We start from the raw sequence: 24,073 nt of genomic DNA, 5'->3' as shown, positions 1-24,073 counted from the left end.
AAAACCATTGTTCTTGACTAAACATTTATGAAAAGTGTTTTCTTTCCCTAGAATATGTCCATTTTTTAGCAAAACCTTTTACATGAACAGACTAATTTTTTGGCCCAAAGTACTCGGTTTCCCAAAGGAAAAGAAATAGGGATCAATTTTATGAGATTCACTGAATAAATTATTTATACTAAATTATTTTATAACATTGGTCTTTCCTCCACCTTGAACTCCATTTAAAAGCAGAATAATTCAGTAATCCTTTTGACATCCCAGTGCATTTGCCATTATCCTGCCACATTTGGTCACCATTTTGTAGAATGGGAGAGGTAGAAAATATGGTGACATAACCCCCTTTCTCTCCCTTCTCGCATCCCAACTCCAGTGTTTGCCGGAGGCTGTTCCAGTACTCTGATATCATTTTAGCCCCTGAGATGCACTACGGCTCTGTGTTATTTTCTTAGTTGTACTCATCTTCATCGTTCAGGAAATCCTTCATCTCACTGATTATTTTCTTAGTTGTACTCATCTTCATCATTCAGGAAATCCTTCATCTCACTGAAGTTTCTAGCCCACCAGGTCAGTGTGAGATCAGCAGGCGTCACAAAATGGCGTGGCTCACAAGATGTCACAAGAGGTGGTGGGGACACATTCAGTCTGTTTGCCATGCACTCTGCTACCACCTGATCCAGAGGAAGGGTGCAGCTTTACTACTGACTTCAATGCAGGCTGGAAATAGCACCCCTAGGACAGGGCACCGACTTCGGCTTCTGCTCGAGAACAAGACGCCGCTAGTCCATTGCTATGAGCATTATGGAAAAATAGGTCTGCAGCTCTCTTTGCTTCATTTCTGCACATTCACGGGCAGTGGCAGGTTGTGAAGCACTAACCAGGTTTTCTTGTTCTGGAAGCGGGAAAAACCACATTATTATAAGTCTTCAGAAGTCAAGAATAACCTCGGAAGAGTTAATGCACTGTCGTATCTACTGGGGGCGGGTGGTGATAGTGTGTGTGGCCATTTCAAACCATTTTTTCAGATCGCATCAAAATAAAATCACTTTCTATGATGAACCACGTTGTAAATGGATGGTGGGGCTGGGGGGGACGTGGGAGAGAGAGGAATCAAATTACATTTGGAAACAAAAGCTTTAACTTCTGGCACCTAGACAATTAGGTTTTGCTTCTTCTGTTGTTGGTCCTCGTGGTTTCATCTGTAATATGTATGGTGATTGTTTGCAGCCTGGCAACAGCGTGAAGTTGCGTGGGGGAGGGAAAACTCTAGCCCTTGTTAGCTGGGATCCAAACTTCAAAGGCTTTGGGGACATTGAGCAGACAGGTTTCAGCCGCCGTTAAGGCAGACATGCGAACAAAAGGGCTCCTTCCATTGCTGTGGAGCAGGGGTGACTTTTTGGCCCATTTTTGTTGTTGTTTTAATTTTGTCGGGGGCGGGGGGAGGAAAGCTCCTGGCACCGGGGACGATGCTTTCTGCCCATGACTGCGTGCCCTTCTCCTTTCTGCGTCAGAAGCAGATATGGGCATTTATGGCCCCATAAATCACGAGCTAAGCCATACATGAGCAGCTGGTACATGTGCTAATAACTATAATTATTAATCATGTCGATTTCACACCCTTCAAATTTCCGCGTGGGGCTTTCTGCCGGAGAGGCAGCCCCGGCGCCTTGAGCTGCTTATGGTATGAAAATATGATGAGCTGATGGTCTTTGATGATTGTCCTATGACAGTATTGATCTCCCTACAATTGGGTTTGTGGGGTATCGCTACCCAACAAAAGTGGCTCTCCTCGCCTCCTGGTATATATCATTGTCACACATGCTCCATTGTTATGGAGGGGAGTGAATTACTTTCAGTATTTGTCCCAGTCTTTAGCTACTAGGTCACCATTATTCTAGCCTTATGTCAGTGTGGGGACATTTACTTTGATGTTTTCTTTTGTATCTTTCTTAGGGTGAAAGCATTTGGCTATATAGAGCTGCTCTCTCCTCGCCTCCTGGTATATATCATTGTCACACATGCTCCATTGTTATGGAGGGGAGTGAATTACTTTCAGTATTTGTCCCAGTCTTTAGCTACTAGGTCACCATTATTCTAGCCTTATGTCAGTGTGGGGACATTTACTTTGATGTTTTCTTTTGTATCTTTCTTAGGGTGAAAGCATTTGGCTATATAGAGCTGCTCAAAAAAAAAAAAAAAGAGAAGAAGAAAAGTTCAGGTTGGTCACCATTATTCTAGCCTTATGTCAGTGTGGGGACATTTACTTTGATGTTTTCTTTTGTATCTTTCTTAGGGTGAAAGCATTTGGCTATATAGAGCTGCTCAAAAAAAAAAAAAAAAAGAGAAGAAGAAAAGTCAGCAGTTCAGGTTGGGGTGCCTGGTGGGAGCCAGGGAAATATTCCTCCTCGCGGGTGCAGGCGTCTGACCTCCCTGGTCCTCTGTATTGGCTGCCTTCACCACTGAGGACTTCACCCAGCAGCAGCCCGAGCACCGCATCCAGACCCAGCTCGGGCCCTGGCTGGTGACTCTTCAGCCACCGAGGAGGAGAGAAAGCGAAGCAATCTGTCCCCAGCCTCACCGCCACGGTGTACGCTTTCCGCCGCAGGGCTTTTTCCATGCTAGCACTTTGCTGTTTAGCAGAAGCGCAGCCAGCGAGATGCGGCAATACAGCAGCAACAGCTTTATAGATGACATTGCTGGAGGACTGAAAATAGTAGTAACAACAATAACCTCCCTTACAGCAAAATAACCCTTTTGAGGCCGGTGGGAGCACCTCTGGGGCTAATCTGCATGTTAACATGACACCGTGGTGGCCAATCGTCTCCCACTGGCCTGAACAAGGGCATGGGACTCTCCCCACTTGTTCCGAAATCTGCACGGCCCCCATTGGGCAGCTTCTAAATTGCTCCTGCTGTCTTTACAGCTGCTCTGTTCCAGTGACCCCCAGAAGGGCCCGGGGATTGTCAGGAGAAATTTCTATTAATCAACCCCAAACAGACTGTTACAATTTCACACTTTTTCTCCCGTCATTTCACACATTTAATGAATTTCGGGGCCTGCTACTTTCAAAACAGTTACACTCAAGGCCACAAAAATTAATTAATAATAATGTACAAAAATAAAATGCTGAAGAAAACAACGAACCTCCCCCAGCTGGCGGCAGCAGGACAGGGAGTACCCCTTCCAAAGTGTTACCGAAACAGACCCGAAGAGGGGCTGAAGGGGAACGTGGTGCAGTTCAGGCAGCAGATTCCCGCCTCCTCTGGGCCTGATCCTGCCCTGTTTTTATCAAGAGGAATTTTGTGTTTGACATCACTGTGAACTAAATAGGCCAGGAGTCAGTTAGGGACAAAACCCATAAACCTTATTTGCTTCAGGGCTGATGCCCACTTGCAATTACCCAGGATTAAAAGGCAGCCTGCTATGTCAAAGGGCCGCATGATCCCACAGCTGGTTACTGTAAGGTCATTTGCTCTTTTCCCTGGGGGCATAAACACATCACGGTTGCTGGTGATCAGGGGCCAGAGGCTGGACCACAAGTCTCACCTCCTAGTCCATCACCTTCGCGCCATTCAGTGGTCCTTGAGACCACTGCAGACTCCAGAAACCTTTGAATGTTACTGAAAGCCTCTTCTCACTCCTGAACTGACTAAGCCAATTCAGATTTTGACTAGGCAAGAGTGCAGCTTACTTTCTGATGCTCTGTTATTTGTGCACAGCAGGGCCAGGCTGCCAGAAATGGAGCACAGAGCGGGACTTTGTGCAAACAGCACCCAGCGGGCTCGCTCACAAATTGGGTGCCAAGCAATGAGTTGCCTCCTTTCTCAGGTGCCTTTGCTGAGGAGGGAGGTGGTGGCTGGGGAAGGAGGAAAGCAATGCGAGAGCGTGGCAGGCTTTCGCACGCATGGCTGATTTGCGCTTGTTGACCATGAAGTTACAGATGTATTTTTACCTTGAGGCTGAATTTTACAATCCTTATGTTCTGCCTTGGGTGTACTACACAGGCCAGTGACCTCCATCTGCAGGTCTCCAAATCTACGTAAAGGTTTACCTTTACAAAGGTTGTTCAGAGATGCCAAGGAAGTGAGCTGAGCACTCATCCCTCTGGACTGAGGACAGGAAAAGCACCTTCCCTGACTTTGACATCTTCTCTGGCCATATGAGGCATAATGCTCTTGAGCTCTGCCCATGACCTCTTCTTTTTCCCTTTTCCCCATGCAAGTCAATGCAGTGCAGGAAAGAAGCAGCAGAAAGGAATATTAGCAGTTAACCACAAAAATAGAGTCATCTAGGATAGAGAGCAGGATAAACCAGTCAAACCTCTGACAAGTAAGATTATAATGCCTCTTATTGGACACCCATTAGCAACCGCAGCACCCCAACATCACTATCTACGTGCCCACGTGGTCCCTCCCCACGGTCTCTGCTTGCTGCTCTCCCCATGTTATGCAGGCACCACCAGGCAGGCGTACACTACTCATTGCATCCTAGGAACTACAAGAGAAACACGCACATAGGGCTGGGTGGCCATGCTTAGTGTAGGACATGGTACCTCTAAGCCATTATTGATTGCTGCAGATTATCAAATTTACTATGTTATTTACCATGTTATTTAGGATGTAAATGGACTTGACAGCTAACCAGTGCAACCTGTGCAGTAAAGTCTCAGCACAATGTACTTGGCAGGTATGAGCAGAGCGAGGGTCTCTGAGCCCATCTGCAACTGCTGGATCCACCTCGTCAGCGAGATGGCATGCAAGAGTACAGCTCAGATCGAGGGATGCAGAGCAGCAATGAAAGGAAACTCTTCCTGCCCAAGGAGTACTGGGGACTAGCAGGATTTTATTTTGTGTCGTGTTGGTTTGGGGGATTTTACACTCATCTGTGAAGCAGCTCTTGATCCCAGCCAGTGTTAGGTACCTTAGACTCTACCCAATACCTCTGAATTTCTGCAGGGATGCTATCAATTAAAAATGGGCAAGTAATGGTTTTCCATTGTGGAAATACATGCTTTTTGAGATTTCTCATATTTCTAGCAGGGCACCACTTCTGACTCTTGTTTGGAAAAAGTGGGCATCCTTCTCAAGCATCCAATCCTTCACTGAGCAGTGTCCTGTCAGGGGCTGGAGTCAACAGAGGCTTAAATCCCTGCTCTGAATCAGTCACTCCCATTGCAGCCAAGTGGTCTCACACCTGGATTATTGCCCGATTCATGCTCCAGCTCTTCTGTGCTTCTGACAATCTGACAAAGGGACTTTCATGGTCACTGTAACCCCTTCATGACAAGTTTGTCATGTGCTAAATCTGTGTTTTCCAATTTTAATCCTGAGTTCGCTTTTGTTTTAGCTTAACTGAATGATTTGCTGTCTCCTAATTCTTGGCGTATTGGCCTGACAATCTCTGTAAGGAGTCTTCTCAAATGCAGCGGATTCATCTATAGATCCTATACATTGCTTTACAAGGAGAAAGACTTCTCTTGGTGATCCACCTATCATTATTCCTTCATGCCTCTACACAGGTACCCTTTATTTTTCTCCTCTGCACGATAGCTGTCTCTATCAGAGACTGGGTGGCTATGTCTAAGCTAGTAACTATGGTCAGAGTGTGGGCTCAGGCACCATCCCATAGTCACCCGCACCAGGCAGTAGTTAGAACCTGCCTCAGCAAAGCTCTCTGAGTCAGGCAGTGCTTTCCTAAGCAATGCCTCTGTTTGGAGGATAGTATGAAGCGCAGATTGTCCCTGGAGGGTGCTGTGGACTAGGTCATGCAGGTCTGGGGAGAAGAGAGTTTAGTCGTATGGACATGAGCCTTATTGTGCCACTTAACCTTGGAGCCAGAAAACAGAGTGATGGTCCATTTTATTTAGTATAGACACCACCTGCAGCCCTCATATGAGCATATTCTATGTCTGCTGCATGTAAACAAAGTAGAGTTCAGTTTCAACCTAGGGAGTCATAGCAATTGCCCAGATATTCAATGTCTCAGTTAAATTATTCCACCTAGAGTTTACCAGATTAGTCTTGTTTCCTCTTGTCTAGTCTATCTTCTTGTTGTAGATGGAAGGCAATATGGATACCCCCCAGACAGCAATTCAGCCCCACCCCAAGATATACCCCAACTAGACAGAACAAGGGACTCTTTGGCAGTCCCCTGGCAGATAAAAAACAAATGGGGCCGTGGTGATGAGCTGAGAGCACAACCCAAATGCTCAAGCTAGCTCAAGCTAGCTAAGATCAGCATCTCCCCTTCAGCTGGTGTCTTGCTCAGCCTGATAGACACCCTCTTCTACACCACCCCCACATTTCTTAAATTCCTGTCACAGGCCAAGGTGGTGGAGGCCTTTGCTTTGTGTCTCTCTTTGAGTTTCATCATCACAATTCAGGCCAGTACCCCCACTCCTGCCCTCCCCAAGTGCTCACTTTCATTTCAGAATATCCCAAATATCTTTGTGCTTGCTGATTACTAGTTATGCCATAAGTGACTCTTTTTAGAAGGATGCTCAATACCCTTGACTAAATTACTTCTGAAATGTGATGTTGAGGGATGGAAGAGGCTAAGTTTACAATAGCCTGAAGTTAAGATAGTCATCCTAGTCCCTATCCGTATAGGCAGTGGAGAAAGCCAGAGCTCTCTGAAGGGCTAGATAATGGTTCTCAGAGTGCCTAAAATTAGACTTTGTACATTTGGGTACTTCTGAACATTTATCCAAGCTACAGTGAATCCCCATTTGCTGAACATAACTTTATTGCCAATGTCTATAGCAAAAATGCCCCATGGTTTAATCTGGCAGTTGGTTTCTTGAATAGAAAAGGCATTTATACATTATTCTTGCATGGATGACAGTATTCCCGGAATGTGTTAAAGGTTTGCCTAGTGGTCTTTATCTCACAGTCTGCAGTCCCCTTCACGCTCCCACCGCTCGGGACTTCTGATGCTGGTGTCTCCGGGCTGCCACGTACAGCAAAGTGGGCATTCAGATTTCTCTGGCAGAAAAATGTGAGTACTGCATTTGCACCAGTGGTCTGCCTGGTGCTCTCCCCTGGCAGCTTCCCTTCCAGGCTGAGTGATTAAAACAAGTTCATCTGCTGTACTTCTGGCAAAGGTCCTTGGTGCTGCGTTACAGAGGAGTGTCATGACTGTGAGGTGCCAGTGTTTAATATGTGACACAGGTCGGACTGAATTTTTGTATCAGGATTCTTTTTTGTCTTTTTTTTTTTTTTTAAGGAAAAAAAGCCCTTATCTGACAATGGAAATTAGTACAAACAGTTTTGGTCTGTGTATGAGAGGGAAGTTTCTGAGTTGTAACTACTTAGTTTGAGGACTTTCAGTTCTCGGCTCTTAGGCCTTTCCTATTCCTACACTGCTTGTTTGCCTTCTGTCTCTCTCTCCTCCATCCTCCTCATTTTTTCTAATACATGTGGTGATGTGAGGAGAAAAAACCAAAAGGAGGGAAAGGTGGAAAAGAAAAAGGTGGGGAGAAAAATAAAGCCAAGATTTTGAAATGCAATCTTTGTCAGGCTTCTGCTCTACATTTTTAAGAAGTTGAAATCTCCTCCTGACCTTCAGAAACCCACCCGCCTCTTTCATTAGCCTTGGTGAGGTGGATCAAGGTGCTTGTGCATGACAAGGGTCACTCATTGCCACCCTCCATCTCCACAGTAACTGACTGTTTAGGCTCCTCAGTAGCACTCATCCGTGCATTATCCCAGCGGTGACAGTCACAGTAGCAATGCTGCTCTGCTGTCACTTCTGCCCTCCTAAATCTACTTCTTCACTTTCACTGTGCAAATAAACAGAGAGGGGAATTAGGTCACGATCATCCTCTGCTTTTGGAGGCTTTCCACCCTCCCCAAAACAAGTGAGTCGGCTCCGCTTGCCTGGAAACACGGTTTCAGAAATGCTTGCGAGGGAGCTGACGCTCACAAGCCGGGGGTGTCATTTTTATTTGCCCGCTGCTTCCAGGGGGTAGGAAACAACAAAACGCCGGGAAAAGGAGCGGGCCGGGTGAATGGGTTTCCCGGAGGCTGGCTGGCCCCAGGGTGCAGTAGGTGTATATAATGCCATTCAAGCGATTCAGGCCAAGAGGGTGCGGCGGACGGGCAAGGCTGCTCCCTTTGAAGATGCTTCTGTCGGGCTGGAAATACAGGAGAAAAGCACAGCTTCTTTCAGCTGTCCCCTTTTGTGTGCTTTCCCATACGAAACTATGTTGCCACCGCTGCTCTGCACTTTGTTATTATGACAGGAAAAAATGAATTTCTAATGAGGTATCTGTGCCAGCTGCAAGCACCTTGTGGATCTCCATGGCCCAGGAGCTTTGTCAGCCGCTCCTTGCTAAATGCTAACCAGCCTGGGGGAGGACGAGACTGTCAAAGCACAGCCCCCATGAAAAACCCTTTTCTGTACAAACCCAAACAAACGGAAACACCCCAGTTCCCCTAATAAGCTATGCTGTGACATGTCCTCATTTCACAGTGATCGACTCCAGGGACAGAAAGGGCTCGGGGAGGCTTTGACAATGTGCAAGGAGCTCTGATTTTTAAACGCAAGGAATGGTACATTTAAAATTGATTAATACCCTCTGATTCCCAGAAGGCTTTTCATATGCAACGCAGGAAATGTTTTGCTCAGCCGCTAAAATGCAGCTGCAGCTCCCAAGGCCCGCGTCAGCTCTCAGGAAAGCTGCAGTAACACAACCGCTTCGGAAAAGTAGTGGAGAGAGGGTACCACGTCCACCATCTGCTTCAAGCTGTTGGGCAGGCTGAGGGAGCTTGGGGCTGTTCCCAAAGAAGATGTCAGCGGCCGGTTCAGAGGCTGAAATTTTAAAAGTTGTTTGGATGTTAGAACAGGTTTAGCCAAGCAGCACAGAAATGTATTTGCTCTTTCATGGCTTGGCCCATGCACACGGCTCCCCCGTAGCTGCTCTTCAGCGTACTTTTGCCAGTGCAGGGCCGTTGAAGTCAGCACTGCCCTCTCCAGCAGGGCTGCCTGCTGAGGGGCTGGTGGGACAGTACTGCACACAGGTTTTGCTGGGGATCCCGTTCCCCCCGCGCCTGCTGGTCGGGCTCTTTCGGTTAGTGAGGTAGTGAATAATTCACTCCAGGGAGGGGAAACTGAGGGGTTTTGAAGGAGACCTCGGTATGAGTTTAAGCCAGATCTTTAAAAGAAATCTCTGTGTTTCCCTTCTCAGAATGAGCTAAAGAAACTCAAAAGTGGGTGAGGAGACTCTGCTGAAACACAGCTTTGCTGAAACAACAGCTTTTCTATCTTTCCTTAGCCAAAGGCACTGTATTTTTGCATGGATTAATCAGCAATAGCCTTGAGCACTTGCACAGTGAGTATCCACACTATACCTGGCCTCCTGAGGGCTTCTTTGTGCTGAGAAACTAAGCGCAAAATGCAACTTCCCTAAGTCATTGAATGGTCAATATCTCCGCTGTCTTAAACAAGCCTTAGAAATCTTACCAGCTTTGATAGTGACTACTCATATCCTCTCCTTCTGCTCATGTTGATGGACAGAAATAAATGACCGAGTGAGTGACTGACTGGGGGTAATGTCTCTGCAGGTGGTGGTGACATTGATGGAGAATGATGGATGAGGGTGACACGGCTCCACCCCACCCACTTGCCCATGTGCATGACAGAAGGTCCTGCAAGCCAGCCCCCGTTCTCTGAACAATGCCTCCAAGTAGGTATTTGGAAGTGTAAAAACAATGGGTTTGGCTCCAGCAGTGATTGTGCTACAAGTTTGGGGCCATTTAATGAGTTTCTAATGTGAAAATAATTTTCTTTTCTGACTTCAGAATGGAAGGAGTAAAGACAGATGGCCCCAAATGCAGGGAAATGCAACCATAGAATTGGTAATGGCTCTGCCAAGGCTTGAAAGGCAGCTCGTCAGGAAAAGGGGACATTCCTGCCACCATCAGGAGTTGACAGAAACCCTCTGACTTTTTCCCTTCTCACATCTCTGGTTGGGGCATTCCTTCCAACGTCCACCAGACATCGTCGGGCTGGTGATTGCTATCGCAAAGGCTAAGCTGCTGTTTCAAGTTGAAATGCACCCTGTAGAGGGGAAGGGAAGATGTTCCTGGCATATGCCGGAGAATGGCAACTGATTGCTAATCCAGATACAGGGGGAAGTGTTCCCCCTGATTGATCGTTTGAGCTCAAGTGTCAAAAGAAAAAAACTACAACTCTTGGGGGACCACAGGAATAGCCTTAATGACTGCAAGGAATGTCTGTGTCTTGCAGGGGTTTTTTGTTTTAGATGCAGATTGACATTAAGAAGAGACATTTGGCATTTAAATGGGAACTGTCAGTTCTTCTGTCTCCGCCAATTCAGCTCTTCTAAGCTCTCACACACACACACAAATTAATAAAAAAAATCCTAGGAAAAATCTCATATTTTTATAAATAAATACCACAGAAATCTGAATGCAGGAAAAAAAAGTTACGTGAATGTAGTTTAGTATTAAAGGTGATGGTAAAAAGTAAGTGCATTATTCAGGAACAGTGAGCTGCTTAGCCAAATTAATTTGGTTCTAATGACTGCGATAACAAATCTGGTAACACCCAATTTCCATGAGATGCTAGGTCCTTGCCAGCTGGAGTGGAGCTGTATGATCAATAATTTCTACCATCAGTGTCCCTTTCAGGAGGGTAGCTCTTTTTGGGCTGCCATTCCCTTTAAAACCCAGGGGCTGGGACTTCATAAGTAGGAAATGGTTTCCAGTGCCTGGCATGGCCTGGCCTCCTTAGTAAACAAAATGTGAAGTTCTCTTCATTTTCAAAAAGGAAGCACTCAGTGTTTTCTGAAACCCAGGTGCCTTCATGGTGCCCAAAAGGGAGGTGCCCAGAACAGCTGAAGTTCTGGCAAACCCTGCTGATGCCAGGGAGCATCGAATAAGCAAAGAAAGAAGCTCTGAAATCCCACTTGGAAGTTGCAGGAGAGTTAATGGACGCCATTTACCCGTGAAAGATGCTGTATAAGCTCTTCCAGAGGAGAGATGACAGGTCCTTTATGTAGGAATGGGGCAGTGGCACCTCCATTCCCTCCTGCCACAGACAAGCCCACTCTGACCCAAAAGCCCTGTAGTCCTACTCACCCTGAGCACACAAATGTATTGATGTCTCTCGAACCACATAGTATACATTTCTATTAAAAATATCTAAGGTTGTTCCTATAATTATGTAATTATTATATAATTTATGAGTATATAAGTTATGATTATAGGTCTTCCTCATCAGAGCACCTTTATTCTCAGCCAAGGAGGACATGGGTAAGCAGAGACAGGACTGCCCGCGCCTCTCCTTTCAGACACAGTGGTCAGGACCTGTGAGATGCTTTGGCTGAAAAGAAGATTGTTAAACTGTGGGAAACAGCTTCTGTTATTTGCTCAGTATCCTAAAAGGCAATCCACATTATACTCCCTCTGCAGAGATGGGTCTTTGCCCATGAAAAAGCCTGGGAAGTCCTGTGCTAAGAGACAGACAGATCACGTAGGAGGGACAGCTCCCATCTGTCCGACTGAAACCACAGTCAGTCAGCGTCAGCCTACCGCTGAAGGGGAAAAGGAAGAGAGAAAGAGCAGAGCTGGTTTGGCAGCGCTGGAGACAGGGGAGGAGGACCTCCATGCTCTGTGCCCGGCACTGGCAGCAATGGGGCCCACGCTGCAGATGTGACTCCCTCAAAATAAACCATGGCAAACACAGCTCACAGATATATTCATCCTATTTTAAGTAGCGGTTATATTTAACTCTGTGGCTGTGTTTTGTGCCACCTCCACTTTAGGCAAGGTCCCCGACCCTCTTTGCCCACCCACCAGGTTGACTACCTAGACAGGTTTGATCCCCTGCACAAAACCTAATCCACACACATGTCGTTCCTATGAGCCATGGCACAGCACAGCATGCTGCAGCTGACAGCAGCGCTGGTGGCAGCGCTCTTAGCAGAGGCTTAGCTGCAAATCTCTGTCTTGTCAAGCAATCTTAGTACAAATAATTAGAGCGGAGTAAGCTAATCCTATCAGGCTAGATCATGGCCAGACCTGGTGTGGGAGCACGGCACCTAAGAGTGAGAGAGGAGTCTACTTTGCTCCCTGTCTGGATTTGCAGCTCCTGAGCTCTGGGGAGCAGTTTAGGGCTTTCTCTGCAAATCTCCTGGGGGAAACACACTCCCTCCTACCCTCTGTGCCAGAAAAACCTTTGCGACGGTAGAAGACTGTGGGGGCATATTCAGCACTTTGCAAAGAAGTATCCCTATTAAAGACCTCTGTGGAGGCAAGCACTAATGGTTTGATCTATTGCATGACTAGTTTTCACTCACTCACTCATGAGAATCTCTCTTAACAAAACAGTGCCGTGTATCCAAGGCATACAAGCCATGGAAATGCTCCTCATGAATGCAAATATTCCTTAAGCTGGGGAAAGGGGCTGTAGCGTCACCAATTAGACACATGGAATAGGCACTGACCAGCAGCCCCCTGTCCTATTAATAGATGAGAGAGCCATGCTCCTGCTCCCAGGGAGTTCGCTTGGTGGAGCTGGTCTCCAGAGAGCCAACGTCTACAAAGCGCTAACATCTGGTGCCCATTATTTCACCAGCTCTGTTGTGATTAGTCCATATGATAAGTCTGGCCAATTGCTACTGGTAAGGGATTGCTCCACTCCCTCCACCAGCCTCCTTGAGCTGTCACTTCTGGTTTGTGGCCCCTGCTAATTTGCCACTGCAATTTCCAATATTTGCTCAAATCCCATAAGGAAATCTCCCTGCCTTTCAGACAGAAGGGTAGCACTGATAATAAAAAGGGAAGGTTTATCAATTAACTCAAACTGCTCTATTGAAGCAGGCTCAAAACCCCTCCTATTTCAATTATGTGAGACTCATGAAATGCTCTGGAAAAACTTTTGCTCAGGCAAGCGTTTCGTGAGGGAGCTGGTGGGATTTACCCAGGCTTTAACAAGTTGGAGAAGAGGTTAAAAAAAGAAACCCTCCTGCTTCCCGAAGGCTTTTTCAGCCACTGCGATAGCTGGATTGTGTCCACCTGACAGAAAGGCTGCTCCTCAGAGGTGTAGGAGAGGGATTTTGGGCCTTCAGCCAGAAGCTTCCCCACAATTTTTCTATTTCTTTCTCTTTTGTTCCTTTGCCTGTTCATTCCTTCATTCTCTCATTCATCCTTTCATTCTTTCCTTCTTTCTTTTGTTCTACAAATTTTAACTGCCACACTCGAACACTTGTATTACTGTAGGAAATTTCCATTACCCCCATTTCACATTAGTGGTGGTAGGCTAAGATGAGTAAGTCACCAGGGACCAGAATGGGAACTGCTGCTTTACGCAGACTTCTGCCCAAATACGTGAAACTATTCAATAAATGAATCGGATGGCTTTACATATTATGAAGGTTCCTTGAGAAGAAATGAAAGAAAAGACCTAGCACAAATGGGCCAAAATAATCCACAACTATACAAGGATCAAATTTTAAGCTTTGTAACTGGCACATAATATTGGTTTGATTAAATAATTAATTAGTTTCTCTATAATTTCCCTATTAAGAAATTTCCTTGCAAGGACAGAGCTCCACAAAGAGAGCTCCAGAAGTGAATTCAGCCAAAGCATTAGCTCCAGGCAGTGCCTTGTCTTTGCAGCTTTATTACACATATAATACACTTCAGTCCTGAAATGTTCAGTTCAGGGCATGCGTTTACCATCTTTATGTTCCACCATAAACTCATGCCTTTCAACAGTGGATGATGTTTAAACATAAGTCAGATGTCAAATGTGACAACACTCCATGCTATTGTGGAGATGATGGCACTCAATTTTTCTTCTGCTGAAGTCCTTGCAGTGCTGAGGTGATAAGCACCACTCAGCTGGAAGGGGATGAAGCTAATATGTTTCCCAAATGAGTCACAAAAGTAGAAGCCACAAATTTCCTGAGCTTTGCACTTTCTTCCTGGACACTTTCAACACATGATTTTGACTGCGTGCTCCAGTTTTCATTAGCTAAGAATTTGACCTATGCCGGGTCCTGTGCTTCACCACCAAGGATGGCGGCAAAGATGGCATTTCTTTCTAATAGTGCTCTGAGATAACAAGGATAATCCTGTTTTGTAGATGTAGAAGCTGAGGTACAGAAGAGTTAAGTGAAATGGCCAACATCAAGTGGAAAGTCACTGTTTGCATTACAGCCTCAGACTTCTCACTCTAAGCTTTACAGTACATTGATTTTATGATCAAAATGTGTAGCTTGTCTGAGTGAACGTAGTATGTATGTGCACAGATGTGCACACACAGATGTGCACGCCCATGGATGTACTCACACACATTCACCAAATTCTTATGATGTTTAGTGGCCAGTGAAACTAAAAGAGAGACTTAACCACAGAGGGTACCATGTCCCAGACCATGACTCCCAGCAAAACTTGTATTATCCTTAGCTGGTCTTGCACAGATAGCAGGCCTCTTCCCCTTGCTCCTGATGACACTCAGTACGAGGCAGAGCAGTCTTTTGAGCAGAACCAACGCAAAGAGGTTTGCTCAAAATCCCTGGTTCAACCTCTCGCAAGTTTCTCCCATTTATCATGCTAGAAATTATGACCTATAAACAGATGCAGATGCAAAACTAGAGAAGAAGCCTGAATACAGTTTCACAAATTTAAGACATATTTAGCTGTGCTCCCTTTACCAGCAAGGCACTTGCTTTCCTCTGTCAGTGCAACAGCAACTGCTCATGAAAGATCTGGTGAAGGCCACTGAGAACTAAGCAGGGTTGGCCACTTGTCTCACTTTCCTGAAGGGCTCAGTCTCCAACTCATGTTTATAAAGTCTCTCGTCAGACTTCACAACATATCCAAACATCTTCATCTTCCTCTGGAAGAGGGCTAGGCATGTGGGCCTCGGGGACACGCAAGGAGAGGCAATGAAGGGGTATGGTTATTTTGGAGAAGGATAAGAGATGGATGCAGAGGAAGGGGTTATCAGAAAATGTAGAAAAGCTTGGTGTCTGTATTATGCAGGGCTTAAGAAACTGGAGACCTGTATTTGTTAAGAGAGTCACTCCACAGTGCAGCAGAGACCCTGCTGCACCGGAAGACAGGCTGTGGCCTCAGGTTTGGATGACTCCTCAGTCCTTGGCCTGACCCTGGAGTTGGCCCATACTGCAGGACTCAGCTGATGGCTTTGCACTGCCTTTTTCTTCATATGTAAAACACTGACAGTAATTCATATTTACATACCTCCCGAGAAGCTGCAAAAGTGACTTTGTTTTTACAAAGAATCCAAGCAGAAAATTGCAATAAGCTAAGGTGATGTAGTCTGAATTTTTCATCTGCCCTCTTGGCTACAAGAGTGGTCTTTTCTGGCATCATAATTATCCTTTACATTTCTTCAGAAATGTTCCTTGCCAGCTTGCAGAAAAGCAGCTAGGTCCCTTTAAGAAGTCAGGAGCAGAGGCCTACAAAAGGTCCATTTTACCATTTTGCTAGAGTTTGGGCAGCTCTCACCTACTCGGAGCTCAGCTGCACCAGGCTAATTTCCATAAGCATCATGTGGTGTTACAGAAACCACATTTTGCCAAGCTGTCAACTGTACAGCCTTCTCTTTGCTAAACAGACTCCCATTAAAACTGTCTGCACAATTTGTCAGTTAAATGAGGTACAAGAGGGACGCTCTATTTGCCCCTAATTAGCTGTGCAGACTACCTTTGTCTGTTTGATTAAGTATTCACATTATCAATTTTGTTTAATCTGATTCATTTCACACACCTCCCCGGGGACTCAGTCCATACGGTTAACTAATCTCCGATATCATCTCTCATATCAGCCCGTGGTAGTCTCCCACGGCACGCTCTACCCACACGCACGCTGCTCACCAAAATCTTTGTTGGGGAAGATGCTTCCTGACCAACAAAAATGACGCTGCCTCCCTGGAGCTGAGGGCTGCTATCTTTAAGAGAAACCAGAAAGAGTCAGGCTCATGTTTGCTATGCTTCCTGAGCACCTTTGCAATGATTTTTTTCAATCTCAGAAGCTTTCCAGCAGCAGCCAGCCGACTCCGGCGAGATGAGATACGTGTCCTGCACTGGCGCCCCACTTCCCACTCCCCACAGATGCCTGCAGCACAACCTGCTCCACTCTTCAGCAGGTCTCCAGTCGTAGGAGAGGACACAGGAGGCAACACCAGTGTCCCAATCACACAGTGAAATAATATGTAATAATGGGGGATGGACTTTAACCAGGAGGATCTGCCCAGTCCAGTGTCATTTAAGAGAGAAAAAGGACCACAGACATTCAAAGACGATCCCTTTGCAAGTCTGTGAGGTCCCCACTAACTGCACCTTCCAGAGAATACAGCCCATTTTAAGAGGCAGAAAGATTCGCCTGAAAAGACATGGACCAAAAAGATCCCTCTCAAAGCCACTTTTGTGGTTTTGCTTGAGGCACCACTGGCAACTCCCTGGGGAGAAGCAGACAGTCCTGGGCAGGGACCAGGCAATGGCTAGGGATGAAGTAGTATTGCCTCTTCTTCAACGGATGGGTTGTTTCACCACAAAATTTGTTGCCCATCTGCATGGAAACCAAGTGCATTCCCATGCACATGCCTGACTACGCACATATATACACTTGCATGCATATTAGCATGAATGTTATAGAAAATACTTCCAGCAAAAATTTTAAACCTTCTAAATTTGAGGTTTTGTATGGCTGGCTTCGGTTAGAACTTTTCTTAGAACATATTGGTCACAGTATTACTACCAGTCACACTTTTGATGAAAAAAAAAGCTTTCAAAATTTTACAGTGACAATTTTTACCTGAACAAAAATCAATTTTTGCACCTAATCAACATACAAACCCTGCCCCACCCTCCACATGCTTTTTGTGTGTTTCAGTGTGGAAGAGTTTGACTTCTAAAATTTTTCAGCAGAATTGCAATTTCCTATTTCTCTGTTTTAAAGAAACCATGGAATGCAACTTGGGTTTATTTTGGCACATCTACTCTCCCCAAATCCATTTTCCTGTGCTACTAACATTGCATAAATGGCAAGAGCAAAAAGAATGAAGTGATTGACTCAACAGTCAGTAACAGTCTTCTTTGGGTCTGGTTTTCTCACAGCAGTACATGGAAAAGGCCTTTGCAACCTCTGATCTGGCTTTTGCCCTGTGGTAAATACTGTCAGACAAAATACAGGTAGACAAGTGTTGCTGTTGTCGTTACTCTGCCCCAGAACTCCCAAGGATCTGTTGACTGGCATTGGCATTTAGAAAACAATTTTGAATGATAGGTTGCAATATGAAAATCTGTAAAATAGCACAGTTTGAAAAAGCAATGTACCACTATATTTAATTGAGTTTTGTTTAGTAATATAATTTAAAGAAGTTTATTTTACAAATCCCCAGCTGCCTCTGTGAGAGTGGTTTATAGCTGAAAAACTCCTCAAAATACTTTGCAAAATGTCTTTCCCTTTATTGATTCTAACCACCGTACAAACTGTTGTTTCAAGAGAGCTGGTTTATGGTTAATGCAAAAAATTAACGCCAAGATCAAACCTTGTGAATGACTTGACTGCTCTTCCCAGCATTAAACTTCAGTGAACAGATACAACTCAGGGTACTTAAAACCAGCAAAGAACATCTGGCTTTTGGTGCTAATAAAATGAGACTTAACATTTTTTTTTAATTTGGAAAGAAAAAAGGCTCACAAAATCTTTTTTTTCTTTTTTGATTCCTATTTGTATGGATCTTTAAAGAAAGAAAACAATTTTTGAGCAATAACTGAGGGGAAAAAGTGGTATGAAATATAAATTAAAAACCCAATTTGAGAAAACATCCATATTTAGAAGAGTACTTTGGTATATACTTGAAGTTAAATGCAGGCAGAAATACTGTCCTGAACTGCAATGATATTAAACAAGTATTTAGCTGAGTATGTGAATGGGCCCAAGGCAGAAAGCTGAAGAAATGATACGGTGAAGGAGTCATAGTTAATCTTTTAATTAATACTTAAGCTAATCAGTCCCCAGCATCCACACCAACAAACTGAGGAAGTAACTGCTTCTGCTGTATGTTAGGATTTCCTCGTACTCATTAACTTCTGTTCTGTGATGCCATTAAGTATCAATACTTATGCTCATTGGCATTGCCATGAATTTTATACCAATTTAATGAGTCATTCTGCGTAGACAGAGCATTAATTAAATGTGGCAGTGAGTATGAGAGAGTTGTACTAGTCAGCTCAAGAGGAAGCAGCAAAAGTATCTTCACAGAAGGAAAGAAGGTACATGTTTACACTGGTGGAGAATTGAGTTTGAAAAGTAAGAAGTTTTAGATTAAGAGAATGGGTCTTTCACTCTCTTAACTATGACCTGCCCTGTGCATACATCTGATGCAAGACTTTCAGTTTCCTGAAGAATTAACAGTAGCGTAAGAATTGTCTTCACCATCATCAATCATCAGTAACAGCAATTTTAGAGTAGTACTGAGGAGCCTGAATCACAGGCCACAATCCTCTGGCATCAATGCCGTACGAATGCAAGGCTGCGGGTGGATCCATGCAGCAAGGGAAGCACACCTCCTGCTTAAAACCTCCTAACCCATCGTCACATCAAGTGACACCTTGGCCTACTGAAGCTGATTATCAATATCTGGCTTTACTATGGGTTTATTTTGAGCTCCGTGCTTAAGTATCTGACTAAAATGTATGTTTGCTGTTTTGGTGAATGGAGCAAGAACATCCTGAGCCAGCCAAGTTGTAGATACTGAAATGCGTAGGCATCTGTGGCATGGTCAGCCAACAGGTGAGTGCACATGTAACAGAAGAAGCAGTCTGGGGTTGTATAATACTAAAAGCCCCAAATTGTCTTGATCCTCATGCTGTTGTCAAATAAGGAAAAGATTGGGGGTGTCATACTGAGGTCACATTTGAAGTTTCATTTTTGCAGGTATGTACTTAGACGTGTACACACACACACACACACACACACACACCCCAAGTACTGTCTTCAGATTAGTCAGTGAAATGTAGGACATCAAGCAGAGTATTTCCCTGAAAATACCAAATTTCAATCCCTGAAACACACTTTAAAACTAATTGCAAGCACCAGAACATGTTTTATGACGGTCAAATACTTGTATAATAATAATGTCTATATTCAGAAAATGACTGCAAAACAAAAGTGCTGGAAAGCACACTTATCACTTAAATCCTAATCCAAGTCATACTGTCTTGGGTGGAGACTGCAAAGGAGAGAGTTACATTTCTTTCTCAGTGCCCTTAAACTGTTGCTGAGCACTGTGTTTGCTGAGGGTGGTTTGCCTGCAGGAGTCTTTTCCATGGAAATGTTTGCAGAATGAGGCTGATGATCTAAACTTCCTTCAAGTTTCTCCTCTACTGCTGCTCTTGGTTGGACAGATGAAAGCAGGGCAAGGTGCAATAAGGCTGTGGACGGGAGGATATCTGTTCAATTACATTATGAGGCTAGACATACACATCAAATTGCAGTGAAGGAAGAGGCGTCAAATTAAAAGCTCAGAGCATCATTAGCCAGCATCCTATAACTGAACTGATGAAAGCAGAGGGTAACACATCTGCACATAATGGGACAAGTTCCTTTGATTTAATGCTATCAACAACATTGTCAACTTTTGTTTGCTGTGTAGAAGGCCAAACCTGGCTGAACATGTGGGAGCAGGTTAAAAATTAGCTGCAATAATAACATTAGCATCCTCATTTTTGTAAATAGTGTCATGACTGAAGATGACAAACAGTTGGCATTTCTGGTTCATGTCTCCTCTGCAAAGTGCCATTCTTTAGAAGAACTGGTGCTGCTGTCAACTACATCCTTTGGGGTCTTCTAAGTTTATTTTGTCTTGCTGATAATGATATCTATATTTTTTGATGAAAACATGATACTACAGGAAAGGTGAACATTTGCTATCCCGGAAATATCTATAGACCCTGGCTGGTAAATGACTGGCAATGTGTTATGTTGAGACTAACGGATTTTCAAGAGGTAAGTTATTACTATTCTATGCTGTAAAGTACCAATTTTCACTCCAAGGATTTTCAGGATGGATATTCAAATACCATTATTGCTTTCTAAAGCTCTCCAAATGTGTCAGGTCAGGGTGCAAGAGGCTGCTATTTTAACCAATATAAATTATTCCATCAAATCTGAGACAGAGAGGTTGGAAAATGGGGTCTTTTGACCACTTGATGACTTTTGGGAGGTTGGGGTCAAATTTTAGGGAGAGCAAGAGACATCAGACCTGGTTTGCTGTGAAGCTCACAAATTGCTCTGTTACTTTTGCTATTTTCAAGAAATGGTGATAACTCTGGGGGAATGCGCTCGTGGTTACTTAGCACAGCCAGAGCCTTTCACTGGCATGTCACTGTCCCCGAAGCTTTGCCAAAAGTCTGAAGGATCCAATGCCAATCACCAAGTGTCTGACAGGCCTTGGCAAGTTCCCCTAATTAACTTGAGGGCTCTTGCAGAGCTGCTGTGCTTCGTAATGAGTCCAGTCAACATTTAAAGCCATGTTGTGAAGCAGATCTCCTTAGTCCCCAAAGGGGTTCCAGTTAATCTCCTCAGCCCCTCAGAGATCTTCAGCCGGAGAGACCATGGCAGAGGGAAAATGCCGTGAGGAATTTCTAATCCCCAGAGGGACTCTTGTGGGGATCTGAGGCAGATCTGGTCACGTTAACGGGTTTTGTGAAGGCCCCAAGAGTAGCTTGGGAAAAAGAAAAAAAAAAGACAAACTTTGAGTCCAGTTCTAGCAAGCAGGAGACCAAGATATGCTAATGAACACAGCTGCCATCAAGGATGTAATTGAATTTACATACTTGGTAGTGAATAAATGCTTCCATATGGCAGAGTACCAGTATTCTTCCTTGACAACTTTATCAAAAAGCTAATGAAATTCTGATGCAAAAAGAACTTTTTGCAGCTTGACTAAAGATAACAAACACAGTAAAATAAGTGAGAGAAATGCAGAGAAAAAAGGTCGTGTTCAAGAAAAGTAGATACTAGCAAGCTAGGAAACTAAGTTTTAAATATTCAGCTTATGGAGTGGTAGGAAAACTCAGAAATGCACTACAGTGTTCCGCAACTAACTTTAGCTGTTTCCTCATCTTCTTGTCCCAACCAAATCCATGAGACAGCCTTACGCTTGTTCATCCTGTACATCCACCACTGCCAGTTTGAGGCAGATGCTCAAATGCTCAGGTGCCTGAAATGAGCCAGATGCTCAGATGCGATACTACTGGACTTCCTGATGCGTGTAAGCCCACAGATCCATCCCTGCCTTCAGAGTCCTGGACTAGCACGTGATTCACTGTGTGTGGCAGCAGAGCTCCCCGTAGCACATGAGAGGATTATAGACTGCCCCAACAGTCATGTCCTCTTCCTGGTGCAGGGCAGCTTTCTTGATCAAATCAGTGACATCCAAACTCTGTGTATACCTCCCGCTCAGCTGGAGGAACCAACTCTGTTGGCCATGGCAGTTGCTGTTGAAGGTGGCCCCAGTGATGGGCCACACAATGGACCACACTGCTCTGAAGTGGCTCAATTCTTTTTCTGACTAAACAAGATCTGAAGTGTCCACTATGTTATCTGCGGACACCAATGGTCTTAGCCAAATCGACAAGGTAACATAAAGAGTGAAGATACTGATTCAGGGGAGCACTTTTCCCTAAGCATGAGTGCTTTGCACACTGGAGCAAAAAGTGGCGGTTTGCAAAGATGTAAACTCACTGGGCCACGTGCATTCTCCAGCCTTTCAGACACTCATTTCATTTATCCTCCCTTGTTCTACTTCCAGAGGGGAAAATAGAAAATGTTAGTGGTGCGTTCTGAAAACATCCACAAAGCAAGTTCTGCCCCCATGGATTTTCCCAAGAGGGGATGCCCCCTGTTAGGAAGATGCTGGGCTCTGGGGGAATTTCAACAGCCTTTTCTTTTTGGATCTTTGCCTGAAGCAGGGCTGTCTGAGAAATGACTACTCTACTTGCAGTGTAACGCCCTCCACTTTGGTCCTAAAAAAAGAAGCTGCAACTATTGGGCATATCTGTCATTAAGTTATTGATAGTCTATCTCTAAGTGGTCAAGGATATGAACATCACATTCATATGACCGGTACGCACACAAACACAATAATGTAGCTGGGCAAACCAAATACAGGGCTTCATGGCCTACCAGGTAGGAGAGTAAGCTGAGCTGGGTTTACGCGTACCCATGTAAGGAGGCAGTCAACCGTTCTTAACCAGATTCTACAAAGTTTCCCAACTGAAATCTGATGAGAATGTTTATACATGTACTTAACTTTACGTATTTGTGTTGTCCTACTCAGACTGCATGCTCGAACGCATTGCTGGACGCAAGCCAGGGCACAAGGCACCTACTGAGGATCAAGCTTAGTCTAGTCATCATTCTCCTTTTGTACTTATTTTGATCAGTAGTGAAAGAGGCACTTGCGTTGTACTTATTTTGATCAGTAGTGAAAGAGCTTGCATAATTCTCACTGGGCACCTGAGTTAAAGTCTCATTGCATTCTCAGGCAGACGGCCTTGCCTCAGCTAAGTTCTGTCTCTATTTTTCTCAGAAAAAGTCTTTGTAGCCAAAAGAGAAGAACAGAAACAGACTTATTCACACATGAAAAAATCAAAATAAAAATCCAGTACTGAAACTCAGGGAAAATGGAAAATTGCTATATAGTTATAGATTTTATGCAACAGGACCATGATGAGAGACTTGATTTTCAGCTTTGCTTGCAGATTCCACCTTCAAGTGTCTTTAAAAAAATCTCTTTTGTTCAAGTAGTTGAAATTTCATTACAATTCTGATTCCAACTAAGCAAAATTTTCATGTTCTTTTTGTTCTGGGTAGTTGATGTCATTAGTGTTGTTGTAGTTATTGGTTTTGTTTATGAATATCCCAGAAAGTAGCTCAAAATGTTAATTTGAAAACAAAATTTGGACTGGAAGGAGCGGATTTGCGGGGAGCTACCAACCTTAATGAAATCCAATTACCGCAATATTTCATTTTTAGAAGACTGGAAGGTTTTATTTCAACAAGGTCCAAGCTCTTTTTTTTGACATTTAACTATTGCCTTATTTAGTACTTTTTAGTTTTAACATGAGTTCAGTGACAAAAATAAGGAAGTTGAAGCTAAGCAATTCAGCCTTTTTTAGGATATTTCCTTTCAGATGTATCATTCTGATGTTTTCCAAAGCAGTCATAATGTCTTTTTTGTAGGACTTAAATTTCTCTCACAGAGGGTACATTTAGGATGAAAAGGAATTTTGCAATGTTAGAAACTCTTTGTGAAAGGGAAATTCTGAACCCGGATTTTGTCTAAATCTCTTCTAGCGGGACAGAACTGGAGCAGCAAAATTACTATCTGTAGTAACTTGCACCAATACAATCTGTTTTCCCCCTGACCGATGCAGGATTTTTGCTACATAGGATTGATACATACATCAGCTTCCCAACATATGTGAAAGCTGGAGACCTGGGAATGCACCCAGTCGCCAGACCCCTTTGACGGTGGTGCCACCCACCCGTCATGAGTAACACGCATCCCCTCCGCCAGGCAGATGATGTGCCTGGAGGGGACTCCTGCCCTGGCTAAGCCAGGTGGAAAGTGACGCCAGCCGAACTTACCAGCCCAGATCCTACTTGGGGTTTTAAATAGAAATTGCTCTACAGGCAGAAGACCCTGAGATAGCTGCTATGGAGAGCTTTTGGCTCTGCTCCACGGACTCATCTTTAAGATTTCTGTTGAAGCAAATCGTTTGGGGTTGTAGCTGTGTGTGCTTGAAATGTGAGTGTGCACCAGCAAGGTAATGGCTGCCGTTACAAGCTGCTGCAAAGCTTCCAAAACTGTTTTCTGCCTCAGGTGATGGGGACAGAAGTATTTGGTCTCCGTCACTGTTGTCTCCTGTTTCTCCTGTCCCTCCTGTTCCCTGCTGCTGGGGCAAGGCTGAAGTCATGGCAGACGCTGGGCTGGCTGGCTGCCTTCTCCCCGTGCACGTGAAGCCAGCAGCAAACCTGACTGGTGCGCTGGGACCTGTAGTCGGTCA

The 24,073-nt window shown here is 44.5% G+C and overlaps 1 protein-coding gene across 1 annotated transcript in view; it reads right to left on the bottom strand.

The window, feature by feature from the left end:
* Window positions 1-503: 503 nt before the first annotated feature.
* Window positions 504-24,073, bottom strand: part of OLIG3 (oligodendrocyte transcription factor 3) — a 42,105-nt gene continuing 18,535 nt past the window's right edge. The window contains exons 2-3 of the mRNA XM_019472628.1: window positions 2,579-2,704; window positions 504-671 (exon numbers count right to left, since the gene is read on the bottom strand). Coding sequence (XP_019328173.1) covers window positions 504-671; window positions 2,579-2,704 — 294 coding nt within the window. The remainder of the gene's footprint in view (window positions 672-2,578; window positions 2,705-24,073) is intronic.

Source organism: Aptenodytes forsteri, unplaced genomic scaffold (genome assembly GCF_000699145.1).
Source record: "Aptenodytes forsteri isolate BGI_AS27 unplaced genomic scaffold, ASM69914v1 Scaffold82, whole genome shotgun sequence".
Classification (NCBI taxonomy): Eukaryota; Metazoa; Chordata; class Aves; order Sphenisciformes; family Spheniscidae; genus Aptenodytes; species Aptenodytes forsteri.
Note: the sequence above shows the minus strand (reverse complement) of the source record. Positions and strands in the feature narration are given on the sequence as shown.